The sequence below is a fragment of the Acanthochromis polyacanthus genome, chromosome 10 (assembly GCF_021347895.1).
Source record: "Acanthochromis polyacanthus isolate Apoly-LR-REF ecotype Palm Island chromosome 10, KAUST_Apoly_ChrSc, whole genome shotgun sequence".
NCBI lineage: Eukaryota > Metazoa > Chordata > Actinopteri > Pomacentridae > Acanthochromis > Acanthochromis polyacanthus.
In genome coordinates, this window is record NC_067122.1 from 21,589,560 (window position 1) to 21,614,535 (window position 24,976).

Genomic DNA, 24,976 nt, shown 5'->3' on the forward strand with positions numbered 1-24,976 from the left:
ATGTTAAACATCCACATGAATGTCAGGACTCAGGGGAACATTGCATTATAACAAGATGATTAATAGTTTTCACTTCACCTCTCAGGGGTCATAATGTTGTGGCTGATCAGTGTATGGATGTACCATGAATGACACAGCTTAGCTCAAGATTGCTTTTTTGTCAATAGTAATGTCACTAAAATCACCACAATCTGAAATATTGTTTCGTACATGTATCAACATGAAAGCAGTAGAGTGGGGTCTTATTTTGAAAATCCCAACCAGAAGTAACGCTTTACTGCCTGCTTGACGGGTGTGAGTAGTTCTCCTCTTCTCTCCTCTCCTCTGTTCACTTCGCTCCGAGGACGTGTGGATGTACTGTGCAGTCCGCCGAGTCTCCGTGGCGCAGGACAGGACGGTCGCCACGCCTTCAGGGACGCACCGCTTCTCCGGCACCAGGCTGCCCACATCCCGGACCTCTCTGACCAGCCGCCACCCGCAGACGGTTTGTCCGCTCCCATCCCCGCACACTGCGCCTCTGGAGTCGCGGCTCCACTTCTCCCCACTGATGCCAGCTGATCGGGCTGCTCTGTAATCAATCTGGGAAAATCTGGAGCGGCGGTTCTATCGATTTGACATCGAGTCGGATCAGACATGGGGCTCAAGGTGTAGTGCGGGTAAGTGGCGGATTAAAACTACCGTGTTTGCATATTGAGATTGCGCTCACGCCCACAGCCTGCGCCTTTGTGTGTTTGTGTCTACGCGCGTGTGTAGTTGTTTGTGAGAGCCCGGTGACCTGTGACTGGAGTGTCGTCATAGTTAGAAGTTTACTAGCGCCTAGTGATGTCATCGTGGCTCCTTATCGCGTTGGATAAGTCGGTGCGGTTGCATCACTTTACTACGATGGAAGCATCACAGTCTGAGGCGTGAGTCAGCGGTGTGTGTGTGTGTGTGTGTGTGTGTGTGTGTGTGTGTGTGTGTGTGTGTGTGTGTGCGTGTGTGTGTGTGTGCGTGTGTGTGCGTGTGCGTGTGCGCGCGTGTGTGTGTGTTTAAAGGGGATCCAGCTTATTTTGGAGGCTGGAGTCACTGCGCCTCCATCCTCTGATGCTTTTATTACAGCATAGAATATCACACATGTCATTGTGAAGATGCTGAGGACTGGGTTTGGCTCCATGCTGCAAAGGCTTGTCTCATTTTGTCTGATTATTAACGTCTATGTACAGTCATCAGATCTCTGCTTCAAATGTCAGTGTTTCATATTGAGGCAGGATGGAATAAACAGGTGTGGCACTGTCGATATTTTACACCTTGAAAAATCGGCATCATCCACTCCAAAAGGTGATATGCAGCCTTTTTTTAAACCCAGGGGCGACGTAGCAGCTCGCACAGCTCCCTCCCCAAATACAAACTAAAAGGATTTGTTATCTGTCTCCTGCAGCTTACTGCAAAGTGGATGAAAGTAAGACCGGGTCCTGTCAAAAGAAAAACCAGTTAGGTGGGGAGAAATTCTAGCTGGGGTTGTTGATATTACCAGTAACGCAGCTTCTCCTGCTTGCACTTGCCGCCCCCCACCCCCACCCCCACCACCACCACCACCACCACCACCACCACCAAAAAAGAGTGAAACACCTGAGTGGGGCATCACATTTCGTGACCGGCAGCAGCAGCAGCAGCAGATTCTCCCACCTCTTTCCTAACACCTGCCTCCCTTTCCTTCTGTTTGGGATGCAACCCTGGGAAATGTGTATTTGCACGCTCTCACCTTCACTCCCAGCATGTGCTTCTGTGTTCCCAGCGAAAGACATGAAACGCTCCAAATCAATGTATCGTGCATGGGATCCACTCTGCGAATTATGTCAATCCTGAAGCATCCCTCCTGTCATCGAGCCCCCTGTGCAGCTCTGTGTTCCCCCTCCTCTTGTGGGGTTTTTACCCATTCGGTTGACCTTGTCTGTGCTGACCCCATAAAGCCCCACCGGCCCCAGCGATTGCACGGCTGTGAATTGGAATGACACCTTGCTCTAACAGTGCAGCAGATAGGAGGTGTTCAGGTATGAGTCACCGGAGCAGAGGGTCTGTCAGATGGTAACAAGTGTGCAGGTACAGACACGGCTCGTGTTTCCTTCCAATCCAGGCCGAGTCTGCAGAGGATAACAGGTGTGCTGTTAATGAGGGCATCGTTTGGTTTGAGATCCAGAGAGTTTGCAGAGAGGGAGGCCGGAGTGTGTCGGTGCACAGAGAGAGGAGGAAGGGTCTCTGTGGGGGCAGGTCGACGGGGAGGTAAACACAGGAGCTGTTAGTCTGGTAGCAATGACAGCTTTATCACCAGCACAAGGTTTACGACCATATGAGGGGGAAGGGCTTTGTGCGTGCGTGTGTGTTATAGATCACACGCTATTCTACTTTACAGACATGACAGAATTCCACCACTGTCTCATGGTGGAGCAGTCCAAACCAAAAACTACTGAGTTTGATTAGCTGAGGATGTCCAGCTTAAACACTGTACATTATTAAATAACTTTTATTGCGCAAGTGTAACCTGAAACGGTTTATGATTGGTGAAAATACCAAGGGAGAGCACCACCTTTGGTACATTTTAAGGATTGAATGATATGGGCTAATGGCGATGCTGATTATTGAGACTCTAAAAAGGCAGATGACTGATATTTGGAGCTGACATCCATTAAATGTAATATTTTCACAGCATATGACAACAGAGAGCCTGCCATTCATAACTAAGCTTCTTCATTAATAACGGTGACTGTAACTGAATATGTAAAATAGAAACAGGAGTGATTAAATTAGGATGATCTCCTGTGTTTATATGGCATCGACTGAGATCGATCAGTTTGTCTTCTGCAGTTATGTCCTCATTTCCTTCTCTGTTTCTTAATCTTTCACTATTCTATCACTTTATTTGCCCACCAAGGTCCATATATTAGAGCATTATTAATTATTGTTTTGTGTTTACAGTAGATAATTTCCTGGTTTGTGCCACCAGCTTGTGTTTCTTTTCAGTTTTTACTGTCAGAGACATTTCTGAGACCACAGTACAGATGAGACTGCATCAGACCTGAAGTAGCACATTTAATTTTTCAATAATCAGTCAATAGAAGCAAATAGGAGAATACTAAAGATCAGCCGTGATTATCATCCAGGCTAATAATCGATAACAATACTAATCCATTTCCACTTTTGTTCAATATTCCTGATAAATGTTTGTGAATTTCTCCTATTTAGCACTACGACGCTGACAAAAATTTTCCTCAACGACCCTTGATTATCTGGAATATCAGTTTTTTTTTTCACACCTTACATAAATAACTCCTACACTCAGCAGGAGCTCCCACTGACAAAGGGACATAACGCTGTGATGGCCTGAGCACCTGACAGGCCTTCGGATGTCCTTTGGCTGCCACCGACTCGAGGATGATGAGACTGATCTGGCTGACAGGTCGCGGCAGATGGGGTTCAGATGTGGACTCACTCAGAGCCGGAGTCTCTGTCACGAGAGACGAGAGCGAGGACAAACACGAGGTTTTTGATGGAATAAAAGAAAGAGGAGGAGGAGGTGTCACAGTTGAGACTCAACAGGCATCTAATTACCTCCCAACTGGAGCCGTGACTCCATGGAAACGCTCAGCGCTCTCCAGTCTTAGCTGCCTTCGCACAGCTCGCCTGCTGTCACATGGGCAGCTACCGGTGGTCAGTCTTTATGGATTTGGCAGGGTCGCAAAAGCAATGGAATATGATTAGATCCCTCGTGTGTCCAATAAACCACTGCAGTAAGCATATAGATTACTCCATCAGATATAGGACCCAAGTAATGAAATTGTTCTTGGCCGGAGAGCCTCTGCTCACTAGAGGCATGAGGTGATAAAGAAAAAGTTTCCAGATAATACACGCTGAGCTTTGCTACTGCAGCCACTTCATGCTGGTATTTGTTCTTGCAAGTAGTTTTTGATGCTGTCAGATTGTATCCATAGCAATAAATATTCAATCCTTAATGAGACAGTTTCGGATTTAAGTTTAGACTAAATTTAAAAAAACAGTCTTGTTGGCCCTATAGCTGCTGTGCCAGACGTCACAGGAAACCCTCAAAGGTCCCTGTCCTGATGATTCAGAGATGTTTTGGCATCATGGTGGGGGGGACCTGCACAATGTTAGACAGGTGGTATTTAATGTTGCAGCAGACTCGATTCCCACTCAGGAAATCTCCTTTTAATCTGTTAACATCAGACTGTTGGGCCACGTATGAAAGCAGGATTAATCTCTTTCACAGTATATGAACGTACCATTGATGATATAGCTCAGCTCTGGATTGTGTTTGTCAATAATAGGGCTATTTTACAAATCATCAATGATGCTAAAACCATGGAGATCTGAAATGTTGTGCGAATAGCAGCATGAAAGTTGTGGATTAAAGATAGAGTAACTGATTCTAAAACCAATAGACTTTCAGTCAGATTCAATGAATCCACACTGTCTGCTACCAAAAAATCCAATAAAAATCTGGTGTTTGTACACGGTGTAACGAAAGCTGCTTGGACCGATCCACTAAACATGTGCTCGTGCACAGGAAAGAGAGAAAAGGAGGGCAGTAGGAGTGCGATGGATGGTAAATGTGACACATGCTGTCTAAATATCAATCAGTCATCACCTGAAATGCAGAGTCTGCCTTTAGTGAAACATGCATTGTAGAGCGACCGTGCCTCAGGTGGGGCTGTTCACTAACCTGAAGGTTGACGAAGAGTCTTTGAGCAACAAACACCAAATTCCCCCCAATGGTTCTCGACCTTGCATGGCGTAAATGTGGTTAAGTACCATTCACTATTCTGACCGCTGTCTTTCTCTAATCATATCAAAATACATGAGGCATGAGCTGTGAAGAGCCCAGGCCTTGCAACTCCGTAACACTAATTAGTGCGCTTTGACATCATACATCAGCAGTGACACACTGTTTCTGGTTGTAATGAGCAGATAGATTCACTTTATCAGGAAAGGAGACAGCCGTGATGAAATTAGTAACATGTGGTTATTAGATTTGCATCTGCTACCATCTCGCTCATTAGTTTGGTTATTGTGCAGGTTTGACTGAGAGTAATACACTGCTGAGTGGGTGTTTAGTCTAATTTTAAATGGGCGTTTAACTGGCTACTGAGGTAGCTGCACATAGGCATTGTTTAATTCAGCTTTTGTCTGTCTGGATGTTTTCCATCACCCCACTCTGTTTTTTCTCCCTTCCCATTTTCTTCCATTCATTCGATGAACCGGTAATTCCTCATAAGTAGCACTTGGAGCAAAAGTATGCCTGTTTAGGACAGAGACAAAATCACTCTTGTCCTTTTCCCCTCAAAGGAACATTGTATCAAGGGTGCCCGTAAATTGGAATATTATGAATAATACATGGCTGTTTTTTAAAGCATTATGGCCATTGTGAATGACAGATTTAGGGCACTCAAGACTCAGACATGCGCTATCTGCTCACTATGGGCCAATCTGTGCTCAGCACCAATTATCTCTGAGTAACATGATAGATTGCCCAGACCCATCTTGTCAGAGACCTTCAATTCATTTTAATGCACCATTTTTATCCTCGCCAAACTAGAGAAATGGATTCAGAAGTGTATTTTTCACATGCATGAAGTGGTTCCAAAGTGGAGTCAGTGGATGATGGTGCTCAACCTTTAAATTTGGTCTCAAAAGCACAGACTTTTTCTCGGGTAATGGTTTCGTGTAACACTGATCTAAATTCCATCTAAATGTAAATTGTAGTAAGGTAATGGTCTGACTTTTGGGATTAGAAGTCTGCAGTTTCTTTCATGTGATATACTCAATGGATCTTGCCTTATCTCAATCAGTTTGGTTCAATTGCAAGAAAGCTGTGAAGTGTAGCCACACCTCTTGGATGAAAAGTAGGACAGATGGTTGTTTTTACACTGAAGCAATGACTTCATGTGGACTTGGACGCACTTTATCAGGCCTTTCGTAAGCGCACACACACGAACGGAGAACCTCGCATGCTCACAGCTGTGTCCAAACTCGCTCAGGAATGAGGATGGATGCACGCATGCACAGGGCGTCTTCATGGAGGAGAATTCCCATTGAGCTTCACTGATGGAGCCGGTAGGTGTGGAACAGGTGCCAGAATATCAGTGTAGCCCCGCTCAGACGCTACAGGGGGAATTCCAAAGAAAAGGATTTGGGGAGTGTGTCCCTGGGGAGCCCCGACTGTGATTCCCCACCTCTGTCAGGCTTGTATCACAGCAGAGGAATGGGTGGGGAACCGGAATGCTCGGACTGTAACTCAACCCTGTGTTTGGCTGCAGTGTGGGTGCAAGTGTGCATGCATGTGTTTTTTCAAGGCACAATGAACTCATTTGTTTCCAGCTCCACTCCTCCCAAAGCTCACATACGCGCACCATTAACCAACAATAGCGCGCTGGTTTGATTTTGTTGCGACGTGTGTGCGGTGACATGTGTGGTATTTTGCGGTCTCCGTGTTGTCAGCTGTGCCAGGCAGTAGCTGTGCGGCTCGGCGGCCAGATTGGCTCGGCCCCTGCATCTCGACATTCGGTCTGGACGCCAATACACTTTTGGGCTCCTGTAGAGACTGGGGATGATGGCAGGGGCAGAGAGCCAAACACCCTCCCATGCCAGTGTCTCCCACTGGGAGAGCAGGCTGCTGCAGGGCCATCTGTACAAGCGTCCTGACTGGACACGTTAGAAAGTAGGCCGTGGACAGGGAGATAAGGGAGGAGGGGAGAAGCGGAGGGGACATGTGGAAGGGGAGGCTGGATGACAAAGAAGTGTTTACTTTCTTTCAAGCCCATGCCACCAAGAGAATACTCCATTATTTCTCTGGTCGCATCATTTCAGCTTTCAAAGAACAGTGGAAAATTTAGGCCAGAGCTGCAATACTCTGTGGAACGTGAAACAGTGTCAGGACCAAAAATACGCGAGTATCTGCTTTTTCAGAGCGCAATCCCAAAATAGATGAAGTGCTGAAATCGTACAGCGATAAAGACGCGAACATGTGGGTCCTAAATTAGAAGGGAAGTGTTAGAGTATGTAAATGAGTTGGTGAGGAGGTGGGAGATTGGAAGTCAGATGATGGAGAGTGCAGAGGGAGGGAGGAGTTTAGTGAGTGTGACGGCAAACAAGTTGAACATTGCACTGAACCTGCCTTTACCTCAGTCTTTGTAACTGCTTTTAACTGTGATCTGAAACCAGGAAGCAACAACAGAAATAAGACAAGTGTTGCTGCAATACCCTTCATGCCGGATATTTGCTGCGCTCTCCTCTGATGCTGCGCCACTCCTCTAAGAATAGTGTTGCATCACAGAATGGTTTCACTCGCTTTGTGGTGTTTCTCAGTATCAACATGTCATTTCCTCAGAGGTTTGGTCAATTTGATCTAGGTTGTCCTTCATCACGAATGTGCAAAAATAAATCCAATGCACTTAATTATGTGTTGAATACCCTAAATATAATAAGAACCAGATTTGTAGAGAAATTAAAGAATACATTTATGTTTAATAAAAGAACAATACACATTAGAACAGTTTACCTCATCACGCTCATGACCAATAAATATAAAGCCCTTTATAAGCTGTTTAAGGTCTGCTAATGTAGAAATAAATTAAATTGGCCTTTGTGTATCAGCTCAAGGACATGGGAGCAACTTTGAAAACTGCTTTGTCCGGAGCTTATTCAAGCTACGTGTCAAAGATAAAAATGTCGTTTATGGGGTTGTCCAATAATTTGCATAGACTTTGGGGGGGTTTGAAAACAGTCAGTGGATTTTTTTTTTCTGTATATTGCTATTTTGAACTTAGCTCCGAGAAAAACAGCTCATATTTGCCCAGACTCAAGAACTGTTTTCTCACAATATTTTAGATCCTAAAGCGGACGTTCTCGACTTAACGGGTTCATTGACCATTTTCTAATTCGCAGTGATGATAAATGTTCAATAATGTTCCTGGTCTGGTATTCGCTGATATTGAGAATATACAATTTCAAACATAAATGCGTTCTGAGCAATTTTAATATTTCTTCATGTAATCAGGAAAGTATTATTGTTTGTTAATTAGTGGGCCTTGACCTCCTGTCATTTTCCAAAAGTGGCCCTCAAACAATTCAAGTCGAGTTTTCCTGATTTACAGGATGTAAAGTCTTTGCGCTACTATAAAAAGAATGTGAGTATTGACCTCCAGACAAGTTTGTTGTCCTCAGCTTTGATTTAGATGAAGACTAATGGACACGGCAGCAGCGTCAATGAGCCCGAGTCAGCGACTTTTGTGAAAGTTTTTGTCAAAGCCTGTTTTACAAATGACTTTAACGGTTGCCAATATAAGTATATAGATTTATCAGTATTATGGCAACAGCCCCACTGTGATTTGGGCACCAAGCTGCTGCCCCCCCCCCCCCCCCCCAAGGAACCTTAACTCCTCAACTTTGACGCTTGACTTTTTAATGATGCAGAAGCCTTTTCAGTCTTATTGGAGAGCTGTCTCTTATGCTGACTGTCCTCATCCATTAACCCCTTAGCTAAAGAGCAAATTTGTCAGCAGTGGTGTCACCATTCCCCTGAGCACAAACCCATACGCACACACATACTGCAGGTGTGAGTAATATTAATTTGGTCAAACAGGTTTTGCAGAGAGTAAAATGGAAATGGCTATTAGAAGGCACAGATTAACTGAGTTGTGAAGCGGTTTGACAGCTTCAAGCTGCTCGATCGTGTCAGGAATGCTGTTGTTTCATCAACACGCCACGAAACTCGTCGACAGTCGAGGGTGCAGATAAAGACTGTGTCTCCAGACAGTGCCATTCTGTTAATCATGATAGAACAAAGCAGGCGGATCCCCTGATGGCAACGATAACAGCCTGACAGAAATCACAAGACAAAACACACACACACACACACACACACACACACACACACACACACACACACACACACACACACACAGACTGCAAGGGCCCTGAACAATGACACTCCCCCAGCTGTCTAGACAGAGTGCAGGGCTGCCGTTAGCCAGCTACCGGAGATCTCAGGGGGGATTAGAGCTCACACAGCTACACTCACCTGTTCTCAGCCGCTTGTTTCTCACTGTGTTTGTTCATGCAGCGTTGATGCGATGTGACAGGCACGGAGGGAGCCGTGGCGTGTCAGGAGGCATGGAAATAAGTTATACATAGGGTACAGCTGTGGATGACTTATTCGCACGGTAGGAAAGGCGGTGTAAGCATTACGATTGTAAAATAACAAATCTGGTCTTAAAAAGTAACACTTTGTGAAATTTTAAAGGAAGTTCTATTTCGGTTTGTCAGTCATAAGACTTGGTGTTCCCTGGGAGTTCACAACAAGTCATGGATTTTTTAGGGAGGTAGAATTTGCAAATTGTTTGAGTAATATAGTGTGGTATGACCAAGAGATTACGGTGGCTAATGTTCATGAATATGTAGCAAACCCTGACGACTTTTTGAGTCAGTTTGCTGACTCTTTCCTGCAAGTGATATTTTTCTCTCCTTTGGTGACATCGCTCAATGAAAGTTACATAATCTGCCTTTGACTTCAAATGTGAAATGCATCACTGTAGTTTCTGTCTTTCCTGTGAAACAATTATTCACTTTATTACTTCAAACTCTAAATCGTGACCCCAAAATAATCTCTGCTTCGCTTTAGTGGTGCAGCAAAAACAAGGTCATCGCCTGTCATACACAGACAGAGGCAGGTCTGTTGCACAATGTACACACCTGCAGAGGACTTACATGACTGACTTCTGCTCACGTTCCACAAACTGTGAGTTATCGACATTGAGAGACGCAGAGCCGTGATGAAATAATGAATCAGAGCCTGAGAACTGCTGGAGGGAGGAGCGGGGGAGCTGAGGCGAAAGGCAGCGGCAAGAAATAAGGAGAGTGGAGATTATCGCGAGCGATAGAAGAAATGGTTGACAGTGTGAGCACGTAGAATAAAACTCTCAGTCACTCCCATATATGTATGAATACAAACATGGAGACGGAGGGGTGTGAGCGTGTTTGTATGCATGAAATGACTCAGATAAACTGTTGGATTTAGTCACACAGGCGCCGAGAGCTGAGCAGACTCTGTGCTCCTGCCAGTCCTCACATAAAAGAAGTTCCCTTTTATTTATCACAAAGCCCTTCTTCTGCATCCTTGTCTTTATAGGGGCGTGTTGGATTTGGCAATTTCTGTGTTTATCAGGCCGTGTCTTCTCTGTGGCTGCGTGTTGTAATCCAATCTAGAGGAGGTCACTGCAAGGACACCTCGGGATTGCCTGTTTCGGAACCTAATCTAGACCGTGACAATAACTTTTCTGCACAGAAAACAGTCAGATATTGTATTTTAGAGCTGCATTTTGGATTATGGTAGGAATAGCTCTCGATGTGTGTCCTTGGTAATGTCTAAGCCTGCAAAAAGGGCTACTTAAGTACCTATTTATTTGCTCATATGCATTGGTTTTCCCTCTTGGGTATGGCATATAGCCGCAGCTCAGTCTGAAGTGCAGAGTATCATTCAGTCACTTAAACACCTCTTCTTTGCCTGCCACATGTTATTGTCAGTGTATCCACAGGCCAGGGTGGAATGGGAAGCTATGATTACAGCTCTGAGAAACAGACAAGAGGATGTCGGCCCTCTTCAGCCACAACAGATATTATGAGAGATATAGCTTCATGTGTCCGTGGTGTAAGTGGGAAGGAGGGCTATGAAAACGCCTTTCAGAAAGATAGACTCCCCCCCCACCATGCACCCAGCCTTTTGTGTGCCTGTCTGTGTACGTTTGCGTCTAAGTGTGCACAAGTGCATGAATAAGTGGTGAAAATGTAGAGGAACGAGAAGAACAAAGACAAGCTGAGTGCATCGCACAGGAAACTTGAGACATGAGCTGCTATTCGACATGTCGCCGTGTGTTTGACCTTTAACCACAAGGGCCCGCAACATCGGTTTGTCAAGGTGGTGCCTGAAGGTCACCAAAGGAAGAAATAATAGCAACAAACCTTGTTAAATACAATTTAGGATGGTAACTGATGTGGTCATATCGTGCCACATTAAGCAGATGCCCTCTTTCTGTTATTGTTTCTGCTCTGATATTTGTGTCATATTTGGTTTGATACAGTTTGTTAAGGAAGCTCTGCCCTTTCTGACAGCATTAGGTGAGGCAGAGGGCTTTATTTTTGTATATCTGTTAGCATGTATGCATGTTTGTATATGTACACATTCATTGTGAACCAGCCCTGGCTGTTGTTTGAGCTACAAACAGCAGGAAGAATATGTTGTGTTTACATCTGAAATAACTTTCTGCGTGTTGCTGAAGGTCTCGCTGTCAGCATGCGGGGTTGCTGCCTTTCTCGTGACTCCTGTAGGCAGGGAGGCTTTGTGCCACTGCAGGCACCTAGAAACCTCCGTTGTCCTTGGTAATTATGACTGACAGTTACAGGTGGAGGAGTCCAGTTTTAGTGAAATTATTGTGGAATGTAAGGAAGCCAAGCAGTGTTGAAAGTCTACAAATGATTACTTTCAAAGTAGTGTGAACAAATTCTCATTCAGTTTAACAAGTGTTTTTTGGTTTCCTATCGTGGCATTTTAAAATTTGGTAATTAAATAGGGTTTTCTGTTATGTCATGCTTATGTAAGTGACATTAGAGTGATGACTGATGATGGTAATTGCACCCCGAGGAGCACAATGCTCTCAGTTTCTGTAGTATCTCCACTCTAGCTCACCGTATGTTAAGTGAACCTTTCCACTACAGCTGCAGTGCTGCTCCATTGAGGGGAAAAAGCTTGTTGAATTTTTAAAATGTGTAACTGAACGCATTCTTAAAGAGAAAGAAACGCAGGGCAGTGTTGGAGACCACACGATCGCACTCAGGCAGTGACCCATTTTTATTCTTTCCTCTGTGTTGTCGGTGTGGAAGTTGTGGCTATTAGCTGGTGTGTACTGGGGTGTTTTTCCCCCAACAACCACAGAGTCATCAGGTGAATGAAATAAGAGCATTTGTTGTAGAGAATAAGGATGAATAGGAAATGATACACTGAGAGGATGAACAAAAGACGGAAAAAGATGAATAAAAAGGCGTGCAGGCTGTTATAGAGGCTTAGCAGATCAAATGCAGTGGGAGGAAAACACAATAATGCTTTAGTTAATTAAATTATATATTGCATCTGAATGTGCCATGATGTCAAAAATGAATGGCAGAAGAAACACACATTTCTTAAACGTAACAATACATTGTAAACGAAGACCTTCTGTTCCAAGCATAAACAAATAAAATTTGCCACAGATATAGGCATTTTATTAAGGTAGTATAATCATTCCATCATCATATATAGAAAAATAAAGCATCAGCCAGGGCAGATCTTCAATTTCACGTCACATAAAGTCTTTTGTCCTCTACTAGAGATGTTTCTATAAGTAATGATAATTTTTCTAATGCAACAGTGCACAAAGAAGATCATCTGGTATAATCCTCAGCTTACACAACTTAGCAATGTCTTGTATGTGTGTCTATAATTAGAAATACTGCTAGTGACAAGACAGGAGCAAAATTTGCATTAAATCAATATTTTCCTTCCAAATCGAATGTGCTCGCATTACTTGAGTTTGGTGTCGTAAAACACAACTTTATCCTTCTCCCAGCTTCTGTCCTGCTCACAGTGTTTTCTCTGTGTTTGTATTCTAGTCAGGAATGCCCCAGACTGTGTGCTCAGGCACCATGTTTACCACTCCCAGTGGCTTCAGCCCTCATCTGGCCTGTGCTGAGCCTGGGGAGGAGGAGGAGGAGGCCCCGCAGGAAGGCCCGGGGCCCGGGGCTTGCCTGGCCGATGGGAACCCGATCACCTCCGCCTCCCTGGACACCCTGATCCAGAACCTGGTGCCCACGGCTGACTATTACCCCGAGGTAAGCTGAAACACCCTACGGTGGCTCCACTGCTCATTATAAACTCTATCAGCCTCAGGAAGTCCATTTCATTTTATAGTTATAGTGACAGTACTGCCAATTAGATGATTAACCCCACCTCGCTGCTTAAAGTGCTAGCCTTCTTCCTTTAATTACAGAAACAGCAGTGTTTTTTATTGATGTAGTGGGAATGTCTTCGTGAATGTCTCCCTCTGTCCTTTGACAGAAAGCCTATGTGTTTACCTTCTTGCTGAGTGCTCGTCTGTTCATTCCTCCTCCGGAGCTGCTGGCAAGGGTGTGTGAGCTGTGCATCAAACAGCAGCAGCTGGATCAGAGCCCACTCGATACGGTCAGCACTGCACCACACATAAATACATATTCCTGCATGTACACGACCGAACTAATGGAGAGGAATGTTGGCAGACAAATCGGAAGGATTCAGGCATACTTGTGTTCTGCATGTAAGCAATCTCTGATTTTTGCCGCCCGCTTTATGGCGGCGTTTGGCTTCACTGATGCAGTCACGAGCACAGGCGTTTCCAAAACCACTTTTATTTCTTAAAAAACAGGCAAAAGTGCGCAAGTTTGGTCCCAAGATCCTGCAGCTGCTGACAGAATGGACAGAGACATTCCCGTCTGACTTCAGGGACGAGAAGATGGTCGGACACCTTAAAGACATCATCCACAGAATAGCTCCATGTGATGAGGTACACTAATGAGCTATGTGATAGCACTCCAATCATCTTTGTGCAAGATAGGATTTTTTTTTTCCGGTTTTGGACAGATCGACGACAATTTGTGGTGAACTGTAAGACTTATGATTTTGATCCACGCTATAGGAAGTTGCTGTGGTAGCGTTTATAAGCTGCAGCTGCTGTGAGAAATGCCCTGATGGGGAGCAAAATTTAATTATCATCACTACTTCTGTGGTGGGTGATGGAAGGTGTCAGTGTAGGCTGAGTAGACACAGCCTGCTACACAATCTTACATTATATGAGAGAGAGTGGAAGGAAGGATATTAGAGGAGTGGTTCTATCTGCAACCTCGAGGGAAAATAGAGGGAGGGAGATGGCTGGAGAAAATGGGGGAGGGGATGGGATACAGGGGCACAGAGAGCGAGAGAAAAGGTTGAGGAGGAGGAGGAGGGTGGTGGAATCGAAGAGCAAGAAAAATGGAGGGAGGTGAAGGGAGGATAGAAAGAGAGGAAGGGCAGGTGGTGATGAATGTGCTGCTATTTACAGCAGACTGTCTACAGTACGGCTGTGTGTGCATACATGTGGGAGCTCTGGGTCATTTGTGAGACAGACTGACCTAATGGCCTCCGTGAACGGTCATCTGAAGGGAGGGAGCGAGGGAGGGAGAGAGCGAGGGAGGGACGATGAAACACATATTCCTGGATACAACACACACACATAAATGCTGTGGTGTTGTATCCATTGTATCCTTAATTCTTGGGCTAAAATGTCGTTATTTCCTGTCAATGTGCGTATAAAGAGGTTGTTTTTACATCTTTTAAATCTAATGGAGATTAAATGTTTTACCAAACCGCAACCAGCCACACGGTGGTACAGTTAATGATGCACCAATCAGCACGTATATAGAATTTATTAACCGCCAGTGATCTATTAAGTCCTACTAGCACTGAATACGTACCCACACGCTGTGTAGAGGGCACATTTACAGGATAATTCAGATGCAGACATAGAGAGGTCAGTAGTGAAGAAGGAAAGAACTGAGCCTTCAAGTAAAAATATGAACACAGAGTGCATTAACATTTTAATTTAATTAGGAGTACAGAAATATTTCTAATAATTTCAAGCATCAACATTAATAATACTTAATATAATACATACATATATACTTGTCCTAATAAGAGTGTTATGGTATTACAAAATTAATTTTTATCTCACATTCCTGAACTCTCTGGCATGCAAGTTGTGTTTACACAGAGCAGTTTGGAAATAAATACAAATGTAGGGAATAAAATATTTACAGTATGTAGATTTTTTCCTAGTATTGTCAACGCCTGTGGGTATGTGGGAAAAATATCCATGCTGAATCCAGGTTTTTAGATTTTTGCAAAACAATTAATTAAAGAAATTCTACTTTAGTTTTTCCTTGTTTCGTGGCTTGCGCTATTTTAACTTTTAACTCATTTTTGAGTTCTTGCCATAGTTTTTTGCTATATCTATAGAAATGCAGGACTTACTCACAGTGAAATACGCATGGGACAGGAGCAAAAACATAAAAGATTTGAAGAAGTCAGCTTTCGGAGGGTTAAAGTGTAACCATTTTTATGTGCAATATTTTGATTACATCTGCAGTATTTCACTTTCATGCACAACATGCCAATGTCATGTGCAAAATACCATTTTTCAGGTGCAATATTTCAATTTCATGTATAATGTTTTATCATTACCTCATTGTCATTGCCAGCATTATTGTATGCTTTTCTATTCTCTTCTGATTTCAGCTTCGTTATTTAATTCGCAATAATGTATCATATGTGCTTTTCAACCAGGCACCACATCTCTTATGTTATTTTGTCTTTTATGAAAAATATCTGGCAAAAGAATTTCCTTTGAGATTAATTTTTATCTTTTCTTATCTCATCTCGACCAGGAAATCCCAAGTAATTTATATATCGATAGAAACTTTAGTCTATAAGAAAAATGAATCAGTATTTAGTATAAATCCAAACTGTCGACTACATCTGTGTGATAAGAGGTAAAAAGTGCAGTATTTTCTTCTGAAAGGTGGAGAATTGAGGTATCAAATCGCATAAAGTGGAAAGACTTGCAAGGCAAAGTGCATTATTACATATTAAGTTGCTCATTGCTTCTAAAACAACAAACTTGAACAAAAAGACACAGCGAGAAGCTCAATTCTCTGTTTCTACAGTGACTAGAGCGCTCACAACCTGGCAACTCAGAAGTTCTTTTGATTGATGCCTATCACTGTCCAAAGCCATTAATAAATAATTCACTAAAGTTCTTATTGATCTCTCTGTTTTTACCTCTGCAGGCGTACTGGAAAACCCTGAACCAGGTGCTGCAGAAACTGAGCCAGAGGCTGGCCCTGATGAGCCAGGGGGAAGAGAGCATTGTCAAGGTCTCCCTCAACGCCTCCTCTATCTCTGACAAGCTGGTGGCCTTCAAGACCAAGCCTCCGCCCATCCAGAAAGACATGCTCTCCATCTGCAACGACCCCTACACACTGGCACAGCAGCTCACCCACGTGGAGCTGGTGAGGAGAGGGGATGGGGGAGGGAGGGTGAGAAGTGTGGGTTAGACAGAGGTCAGGGTAAGAGATGATAACACGGATGGATGAGGAGGAGGGAAGAGGATGTGGAGCTAAGGAAGGTGAAGCATGGGTGGAGATTTAGTCCACGTCAAGGACATAAACAGGGAGATAGAAAGTGTAGAAGAAGAGGTGACAGAAAATGACTTTAAAAGAATAAAGGAAAGATGGAGGGAAGCACAATAGCAAACTAACATTTTCAGAATAATTCAGCATTGTGATCTCGTAGCACTGAGAAGCTGTTTGTAGTATAACCTTCATTATCACTTGTCAACTATTCTGGCGCTAACTGCTGCCATAGAAGGAAGAACAAAGGGAATAATGCAACAAAACACACCCAAACAAAAGCATCTCTGCGGTGTCTTTCACACTGCATGCATGGTGCCTTCGGTTCATTCATGCGTGTCTTGATGCGGGCACGTGGATCTGGGGGTGGTCGTGTTTCTGTGTGTTGGTGCGTGAGCGTGTCGGAGTAGGCTTGTACCCTTGTCTGAGCGGTGACATCACCCCAGAAGTCAGAGATGCGCCCGAGGCCTGAAACAAAGGGGATAAAACCGCTGTGGATATATGTGACCTGACAGCTTCACACTCTGACACACACACAAAAGGAGAGAGAAAGGCAGAGACAGACAACCACACACACACACTTAGCTTCATTTTATCTGTTGTAGGTTCATTAAAAATGGATGCTTTTGTGCTTTCTGTTACTATGTTTTTGTCTGTTTTGGACTGTATCACGGGTTGCGATGGGTCCAATGAGTCATTTTGATTTGCACATGTATGTGACCGTGCAGCTGTCTTTTAATAGAATCGAATATCGTCTCAAGTGTCACTCTGAGGAAATATGATACCAGTGAGTCACATCAATGAGTCATTACTTCCCCTTATTGATTGCCTTCCATTACTGAAATGAAAGAATTATTAATGGGACTATCCCCACTGGTGTGTGTCTGTGTGTGTGGGCTTGTATTGTATATGTTGTGGAGACATAAACATGTTTAGAGAGTAGGGATGATTATAGGCGTTAGTTAAGGTTTAGGAAAGCAACATTTAAGATTAGGGTATAGGAAATGAATGTAAGTCAGTGTAATGTCCTGAAGCAATGGAAACATGACTGCGTTTGTGTTTTTCAGGAACATTTGAGTCATATCGGACCGGAGGAATTTGTCCAAGCCTTTGTTCAGAAAGACCCACTAGATGGAACACAGGTAAACTTATATATATATTTTTTTTAGATATTTATAAATCACCATTGTTTTGCTCTGTGTAAGCATTAAAATAAGATAATTGATCTTCTGCAGGACAAATTAAGATCAACACAGAAGCACATTATTATTTATTGTCATAAAGAATGCACACATGTCAATCATTTGAGAAAACAAGAAATCAATCTGAGATGAGTGGTCACAGTGAAAAACAAAACAAACAGAAAATCTTGCCGATTTGCTTCTTTAAGGGTCAATCAAAGGTCAGCCGGCTGAAGTGCCTCAAACAGCCCAGCATTGCATCATCACATGCTGTGTAGCAGACACACACAAGTCCTCCATCTGCCTCCTCTATGCAACTGTTGCATGCTTTCACTCTTTTCTCTTCCTCTGCTGTCACTCATTCACCATGCTTTCTTTTCATTTTCTCGTCTCTTCAACTCGTCCTCTCTCCTCCTGTCCTTGTCCCGTTATTTTCTCATGCTCTCCGTTGGACCTGACGTTTCCGCTCCCAGCTCGCCGTCTTTGTCATTTCCACTCACATAGGGGGGTCACCCTGTAGATAGGAAGCTAATTAGTATCAGCACAATTCCCAATGGTAGCACTTCCTATGCTAACTTGTGTGTGTGTGTCTATGTGTGTGTTTTATCAGCAGCCATGCTTCAGTGACCAAAAGAAGAAAACCTCCAACCTGGAGGCTTATGTCAGGTGGTTCAACAGACTGTGTTACCTGGTAGCTACAGAGATCTGCATGGTGAGTGGAAAATGCTTCTGAGGCAAATCAAAGGGCACATAAAATATACTCACGATGCTAAATGTGAGGAGCATGAAAAGTCTCAGAAACATTACAAACACGTGTTGTGTTGAGACACGGTTTCAGCATGAAGTGCACGAGACAGATCAGATGAGATACTACTTCCTGAAACACTGCACAGTATATTTGGATGAACGTTTTATAAATACATGCATATTTATATTTCATTATATTATCCATTGTAGCTCAAGCCCTTCTTTATTTTCTCATTTACTAAAATATGACTCCCGGAAAACGTCTGTAATCATATTGAAGCAGTACTTCATTCTCATAAGCAAACAGAAGTGTAGTCGCTGGAGGCAGTTTAGTGGCTATAGAGCATCACTGCCCCACAGTGGACACTTTGTGTTACTGCACTCACTGAAGGTTTATGGTGGAGTGAGAGACAGATAAGATTGACAATGAAAAGTGAAAAACAATCAGAGAGAAAATAAATCTCTTGGCTCGTTTTTGCAGCCGGCAAAGAAGAAGCAGAGGGCCCTGGTTATCGAGTTCTTCATCGATGTGGCCAGGGAGTGTTTCAACATCGGAAACTTCAACTCCCTCATGGCCATCATCTGTGAGTTGCTCATTTTACAATACCTGAGCCAAATGGTAGTTCATAGTTCCCGTGATGTTATTGGTTAAAATCCATTTTTTCTTGTAGCTGGCATGAACATGAGCCCCGTGTCACGTCTGAAAAAGACCTGGGGCAAAACCAAGACCGCCAAGTTCTTCATTCTTGAGGTAAATATAGTTCAACTATTTGCTGGTAGAGAAATCCAGAACAGGTGATAACTTGAATCTGACAGAGTATTGCTCATTGCTGTTTGCTTTGACAGCATCAGATGGATCCTACGGGGAACTTTTACAACTACAGGACTGCCCTGAGGGGGGCCGCCCATCGCTCTCAGACTGCCAACAGCAACAGAGAAAGGGTGAGGCTCAACGCTGCATCGCTGTTATCGCATTCAAGACATGCTGGCACTGGTTCAGTCTGTTTTATCTCTGCATTACTGTTTACCCTGTCCTGTATTCTCTCCTCAGATCGTGATTCCCTTCTTCAGTCTGCTGATAAAAGACATTTATTTCCTGAACGAAGGATGTGCCAATCGGCTGCCCAATGGTCACGTCAACTTTGAGGTGAGAATGTCCCTTCTCTCCAAATCCTGCCTCAGTTATTATGCATATTTATTACACAATTACTCAGCTAGTTTGTTTGTTTTTTTTTCTTAGAAATTTGTGGAGTTGGCACGGCAGGTTGGGGAGTTCATGACTTGGAAACAGGTGGAGTGTCCATTTGAGGAGGATCGGGCCATCCTACACTACCTCCACACTGCTCCCATCTTCAGTGAGGATGGTGAGAATCTACACATAGTTTTCACTTTTAATCAGGCTGTATGGGTGGCAAAGACACCTGGTACAGACCAGAATATCTCAGCAGCCCTTGAGTGTATTTGCATAAAATTTTGTACACATATTCGTGGTTTACAGATGAAGAATCTTCAGGACTTACCTGGTCATTACCTGAATGTTCTTCTTTTTTCTTGAGAAATATTAAACTGGAATGCCATTAGATTTAGTACTTTTTTTTTTTTTAAAGTCTGTGCAATTTTTCTACTTCTGTTCATTACAGATCAAATCTGTGTAATATTGGCACTTCTTTATCTGTAATTCTCAAGTTTTGTTGCTTTCTACATCCAGGGGAATTTGTACAATCTGAATATCCACACATGGAAGAACCAGTATTTATGTTGTTTTTTTGTTTATTTTTTATTTTACCACTGATGTTTGCTACCTTTTTTCCCAATCCCCTTTACTGCTGTACCACTGCAAACTTCCCCACTGTGGGATTAATAAAGGCTTATCTTATCTTATCTTATCTTATCTTATCTTATCTTATCTTATCTTATCTTATCTTATTAGTTAGCACCATCATTCAGTCAAAATTTAAATTTTGTACACCAAATACCTACAAGGCTAAAGACATTCCCTTACTTTGTGTTTGTTGCTAATTGGCATTAACTAAAACACGAACATTAGCATTTAATTCAAAGCACCACTGTGCTCCAAGCACGAGTTTCTTCATAGTTTACAATTTATTTTACTGACTACACATTCTAACTCATTTATTTCTTCTTCATCCTTCCCCAGGACTCTATCTGGCCTCCTATGAGAGTGAGAGTCCAGAGAACCAGGTAGAGAAAGACAGATGGAAAGCACTCAGGTGAGTGTCACGTCAAAAGAGAAATGCTGTTGAGTCTAAATCAGCGCATTTTCCTTCATCAACCTTCCACCTGTTTTGTGCCATCAGGTCTAACGTCCTGGGAAAGACATGAGGCGCTGACGGCAGCTAACCCTCCCACCAACGAGGGAACGCGTGTTCTCTTTGCACTAAACTGAACTGTGAAGGAACCTAGCTGGTACTTAGGTGTTTTTCTATGAAGAAATGGTGACGAACAGACAAACAAACAAAAAAAAGAAACATGATGAACGGGATTCATCAAGAAGAGTGTTAAAAAAAATAGAATAAAAAACACATTAGAAAAGTGAAGTGAAAATGTTAAGCTAAAGAAACTGGAGCAAAATCCCTTTGCAGGACATGAGGTTAGAGTATGTCGGAGAGGGACGCAGCTTCTCCATCCCCCTCCCCTCGATGTGTGTTTACTCTGTGAAGATGTTTACTACTATAGAGAGTACAGTTACAGGGAAACCCACTTTATAAAATGAAATTCCTACTGATGTTGGTTGTTGTTTTTGTATTTGTTCCTCCCCCTTTTCTCCCTCTTTCTCTTCCCCTTTGGTCCAAAGCCCCTGGCTAGGTATTTAATTTTTTTTTTTCCTTTTTCTTGTATTGTACTGTAATGAAACATGAGATGATGTGAAGGGCGCTGGCTAGCCCATATCAGCTATCGTATTTTATAGGCCTACTGAAGGAATGGCAACTGTGTGTATCTGGGAACACAAAAGACAACATGCCTTTGTGTATTTTACCAGTTTATCTTCTATGTGCGAGTGTGTGTGATCCAGGTGTTCATGCATTCACGTCTGTTCATATTGTCGCCGTCTTGTGTTGCACGGGAACGACTGGAGAAACCTGTTTGTGGCTCATTTTTATTATTTATTGTGTTTTATTTTGGGTGGGGAATATGAACTGTTTAAAATCGTGTTTACTCCTTTTAAATGTATCGTGCCATTAATGCAAGAAAACTACAGTAATAGCTTAACATAAGGGAGCCGGGCCAGGTGTAGATCGTGTACAGGTGATATTTACCCCTCATCTTTCTGCTCTTCAGGAAGTTCTCTCTGACTGATGTTCAGTTGTCTGATATATTTATGGAGATTTTCTGTGCTGACAGATGTATAGTTTTTATTGTAACTTTCCTTTACTGAATATGAAGTCCGGCAGCATGCTACGACAGGTGTTTTTAACAAAAAAAAGGGGGCATTAGCGTATCCACCTTGTAAAGACTGCGACACAAACTTTGTAGTGATTTTTGTGGAAGGACGAGGATGAATCGGAGACTGTCTTGCTACAACGTAAAGAGGGAAACTTGTGCCATATGATTCACTGGTTGTCATGACAATTCAGGTTCCTTTGACTTGAAATGAAACGTGTTGTTTAATTGTTCTGTGGGATTGTCACTGAGCTTTGTTTCTTTTGGCAGTTTTGTTGTGATTTTGGTGCCATTTTCTGGGGTTGGGGGTTGTGGAGGAGAAGGAAGCGGGGACTGTGTAACTATGAGCTTTTTAAGAAGCAGTCTTATTCAGTTTGCTATTATTAATTGATGTCAGTGTTTTCTCTTAAGAAGCACCTTTCCCTCTCTATAACAGACTGATTTAATCCCCCCTCCTCCTCATTTGTCATCGGTAAACTTGCTTTCACCCTAACCCATTTCCCAGAGAAGATCATGGAGAGATGTGATGTCAATTCTGCCATTCAAGGTGAAGATGTGTTTTAATAAAGCGTTGCCTGTGCTGAACATGTGGTCTCAACGACAATCGCCTACATGACATCAGTTCTGCTCTTTTTAACAGTGTTATTGGACAGCCAAGTCCATCTTTTAACTTTTTCGCTTACACATACATTTCTGTGTGCAGTTAAAGGAGTGAAATGCATTCAGATGTTGAGGCCAAGCAGACATGCCGTGTTGGCATTTACATCACTGCAAAATTTGTGACTGGTTCCTAAAAAGCCTTTAATAAAAGTAAACCATGCTTACCTGACTGTCTGCGGTTGATTTTTGTTCGTGACAGTGCTCGGTTTGATTATATTTTACAATTTTCAGCCCATTTCAGTTTTGCACCTTTATCAGAGTTGACACAGTCAGGCTTTGAACTCAATTGCACGGCGGCATTTTACATTAACTGTCATTAGACCAGCTTATCTGTAGAGCATGCAGTCAAGAGAGCCATTTTGCACACTATCAAGCGACTGTTACTAACATTTTATTTCCTTTCTGATTTAATATTTCACTCATTTTGTGTCTTTTGTGTTACTGCTCTTCCAGGAGCCTGGTTCTGCTGGAGGTCTAATCCTCTCCACTGTATGTACAATATGCTTGCTCATAGGGAATATTTACATTCATTGGATTTTCCAAGTCTGGTTTTGTAGGACCTTAACTTTAATGTTTAAATTGGTCAGATAAACCTCCATAATTACTAAGGCTGTTGGGTCTTCAATATTAAGTGAGGTAAATTTTTATTTTATCTTATTATCTAAGGGTTTTTAAGTGTTACATTTAGTTTACTCTGGTAAATTCATATCATAAAACACACTTTAGGGTCACAATATTTAAACTTGTTGAATAAATCTTCTCTGCTGGAGGACTTCGGCTCAACATCTGTAGTTTAAATGTGATGTACACCAATCAGCACAACATTATAAGCACCTGCTATATATTGTGTTGGTCTCCTTTATGCTCCTCTTGGGATGTCCGGTGGCACCGGGATGGTGGCAGTGAGTCCTGTGGGTTGCAGGGTGGGATCTACCTAGCTCAGGCTTATCCTGGGACATCCCACAGATGCTCAATAAGATCTGGATCTGGGGAGTGAGGAACACCTTAGCTCTGTCATGTTCCCCAGGCCCCCCCTGAGCAGTTTTCACAGTGTGTTGGGGTGTATTATCCTGCTCAGGGTGGCAACTGGTATCAAGGACTGCTGTTGCCATGGGGGTTGCTTGACCTGCAGTGTTTAGGAGGGTGGTACATGTCAAACATCCAGTCAGGACTTTAGGTTTACCAGCAGAATGTTGCATGATAACAAAATGATTGACGTTATTCACTTCACCTGTCAGTGGTCATAATGCTGAGGCTGATCGGGGTAAATAAAAGTGACTTGACTAAAGCAGCAGAAACACCACAGTTTCTGATCAAGTTGCTCATTTTATCCAACACACAGTTCAAAGCAAAGTAACTGAATCTCAGATATATTAACACGGTGACCAGCAACAAATCTACAGCTTTTTAATTAACAGTTATCAGAATTATTGCCAATTATTTCCGTTAGTCACTAATGAATTGTTTCACATCCAGTTTTAAAGAACATATCCATTAAGATAACAGTTTTATCTCCTTAATGCTTTCAATTTAATTAAATCCAGTATGCTTTACTGGCATGAATATCAGATTAATATTGTCAAAACATCGTGCATGGTGTCATTTTAAAAAATGAGGTGACAGAATGAAAAATAATAAGAGCACAAGAAGAAAATAAAAACACCTAAATGAGTTGAGTGTGTGCTCCATATGCACTTGTATTTCTATTTTTCCATGTGCAAAATAATTTAATGCACACCAGCAAACAATCTCAGAAAGATAACCAACATTTAATTTTATCCACGTGGAAACAATCTCAGGCAGATTTCATTGTGAAACTGGGAATCAGCTTTACGCCAATGCAGAAAAAAATAAATCAGTTCAGTGCATTTTAGTCATTGCTCTCACTGCTCTCCTGGGCCAACTGCGATCTGAACCAGTTTGGTGTAAATCTCGAAGTGCTTGGAGCCCAGGTAGGTGCCGAAGAAGGCCTGCAGCAGCATCACTGCCCTCATCCTCCTCAGCACCGGCCGGGACACGTCCACGCCGAAGCGCAGCAGGTTGCCTTTCTCCGGCAGCGGGGCGGTGGAGTACCTGGAAGCGAGGCCGATGTTCAGAGGCAGGGCCAGCAGGATGGGGTACAGACCGCCGCCCACCACTCCGACCAGCGCGCCTCGCATCACGCAGCAGGTGGGACAGTTGAGGTCTCCGGACAACAGCGGGTTGGACACGGCGGCGTTGTACAGGGCGCATGTGGTCAGGAAGGGCAGCACCGCCATGGGCAGGATGGTGGAGACCCGGGCCTGCTTCACGTTCAGAGCTCTGCGGTACAAACTGTTGGAGATCAGCCCTGCGAGTCCGGCGTTTCCCCCCAGGTACAGGGGTCCGTAGGAGAAAAGTTTCTGATCAATGTCAGGCAGTTTCTCGAAATTCTTCATCAACATTTCCGCAATCGCAGCCCTGGAGAGCCCGTTTCCAGGCGCCCTCTCCTGCTGGGTGTTCTCCGACATCTTCAGAGCTGATGTTGAACCAAAACCCAGCTAAAAGTCCACAAATACTTTGGGTATCTCAGTATTATCACATTTAGATGGGTTGATTCTCACCTATAGGGAGCAGACATGTCTTACCCACAAGTCAACGCGCATAAAAGGGTTTTATTGCCCTGAGTATAAACTGTCAGGCACAACTAAGAAGGTCTGCAGTCTTCAAAGAATCACAATCGATGTTACTGC

General features: G+C 43.2%; 2 protein-coding genes across 3 annotated transcripts; one reads left to right on the forward strand and one right to left on the reverse strand.

Annotated features, from left to right (window-relative positions):
* The first annotated feature begins 283 nt into the window (after positions 1 to 283).
* LOC110948127 (ras-GEF domain-containing family member 1C) lies at positions 284 to 22,429 on the forward strand. 2 transcript variants are annotated; one of them, XM_022189522.2, is made up of 14 exons: positions 284 to 656; positions 12,691 to 12,909; positions 13,136 to 13,258; positions 13,479 to 13,616; positions 15,934 to 16,155; positions 17,343 to 17,417; positions 18,070 to 18,168; positions 18,685 to 18,787; positions 18,875 to 18,954; positions 19,050 to 19,145; positions 19,255 to 19,350; positions 19,444 to 19,567; positions 20,362 to 20,434; positions 20,522 to 22,429. In XM_022189522.2, exons 2-14 carry the CDS (start codon positions 12,697 to 12,699, stop codon positions 20,544 to 20,546), a joined length of 1,467 nt encoding a protein of 488 aa, XP_022045214.1. In that variant the 5' UTR covers positions 284 to 656; positions 12,691 to 12,696; the 3' UTR covers positions 20,547 to 22,429. The 2 variants fall into 2 exon arrangements, with proteins under 2 accessions (XP_022045214.1, XP_022045213.1); XM_022189521.2 differs by having other exon boundaries at positions 285 to 656; positions 18,067 to 18,168.
* Positions 22,430 to 23,658: 1,229 nt separating this feature from the next.
* tmem126a (transmembrane protein 126A) lies at positions 23,659 to 24,904 on the reverse strand. Its single transcript, XM_022189486.2, has one exon. The coding sequence runs from the start codon at positions 24,752 to 24,754 to the stop codon at positions 24,149 to 24,151; it is 606 nt and encodes a 201-aa protein (XP_022045178.2). The 5' UTR covers positions 24,755 to 24,904; the 3' UTR covers positions 23,659 to 24,148.
* Between the last annotated feature and the right edge of the window lie 72 nt (positions 24,905 to 24,976).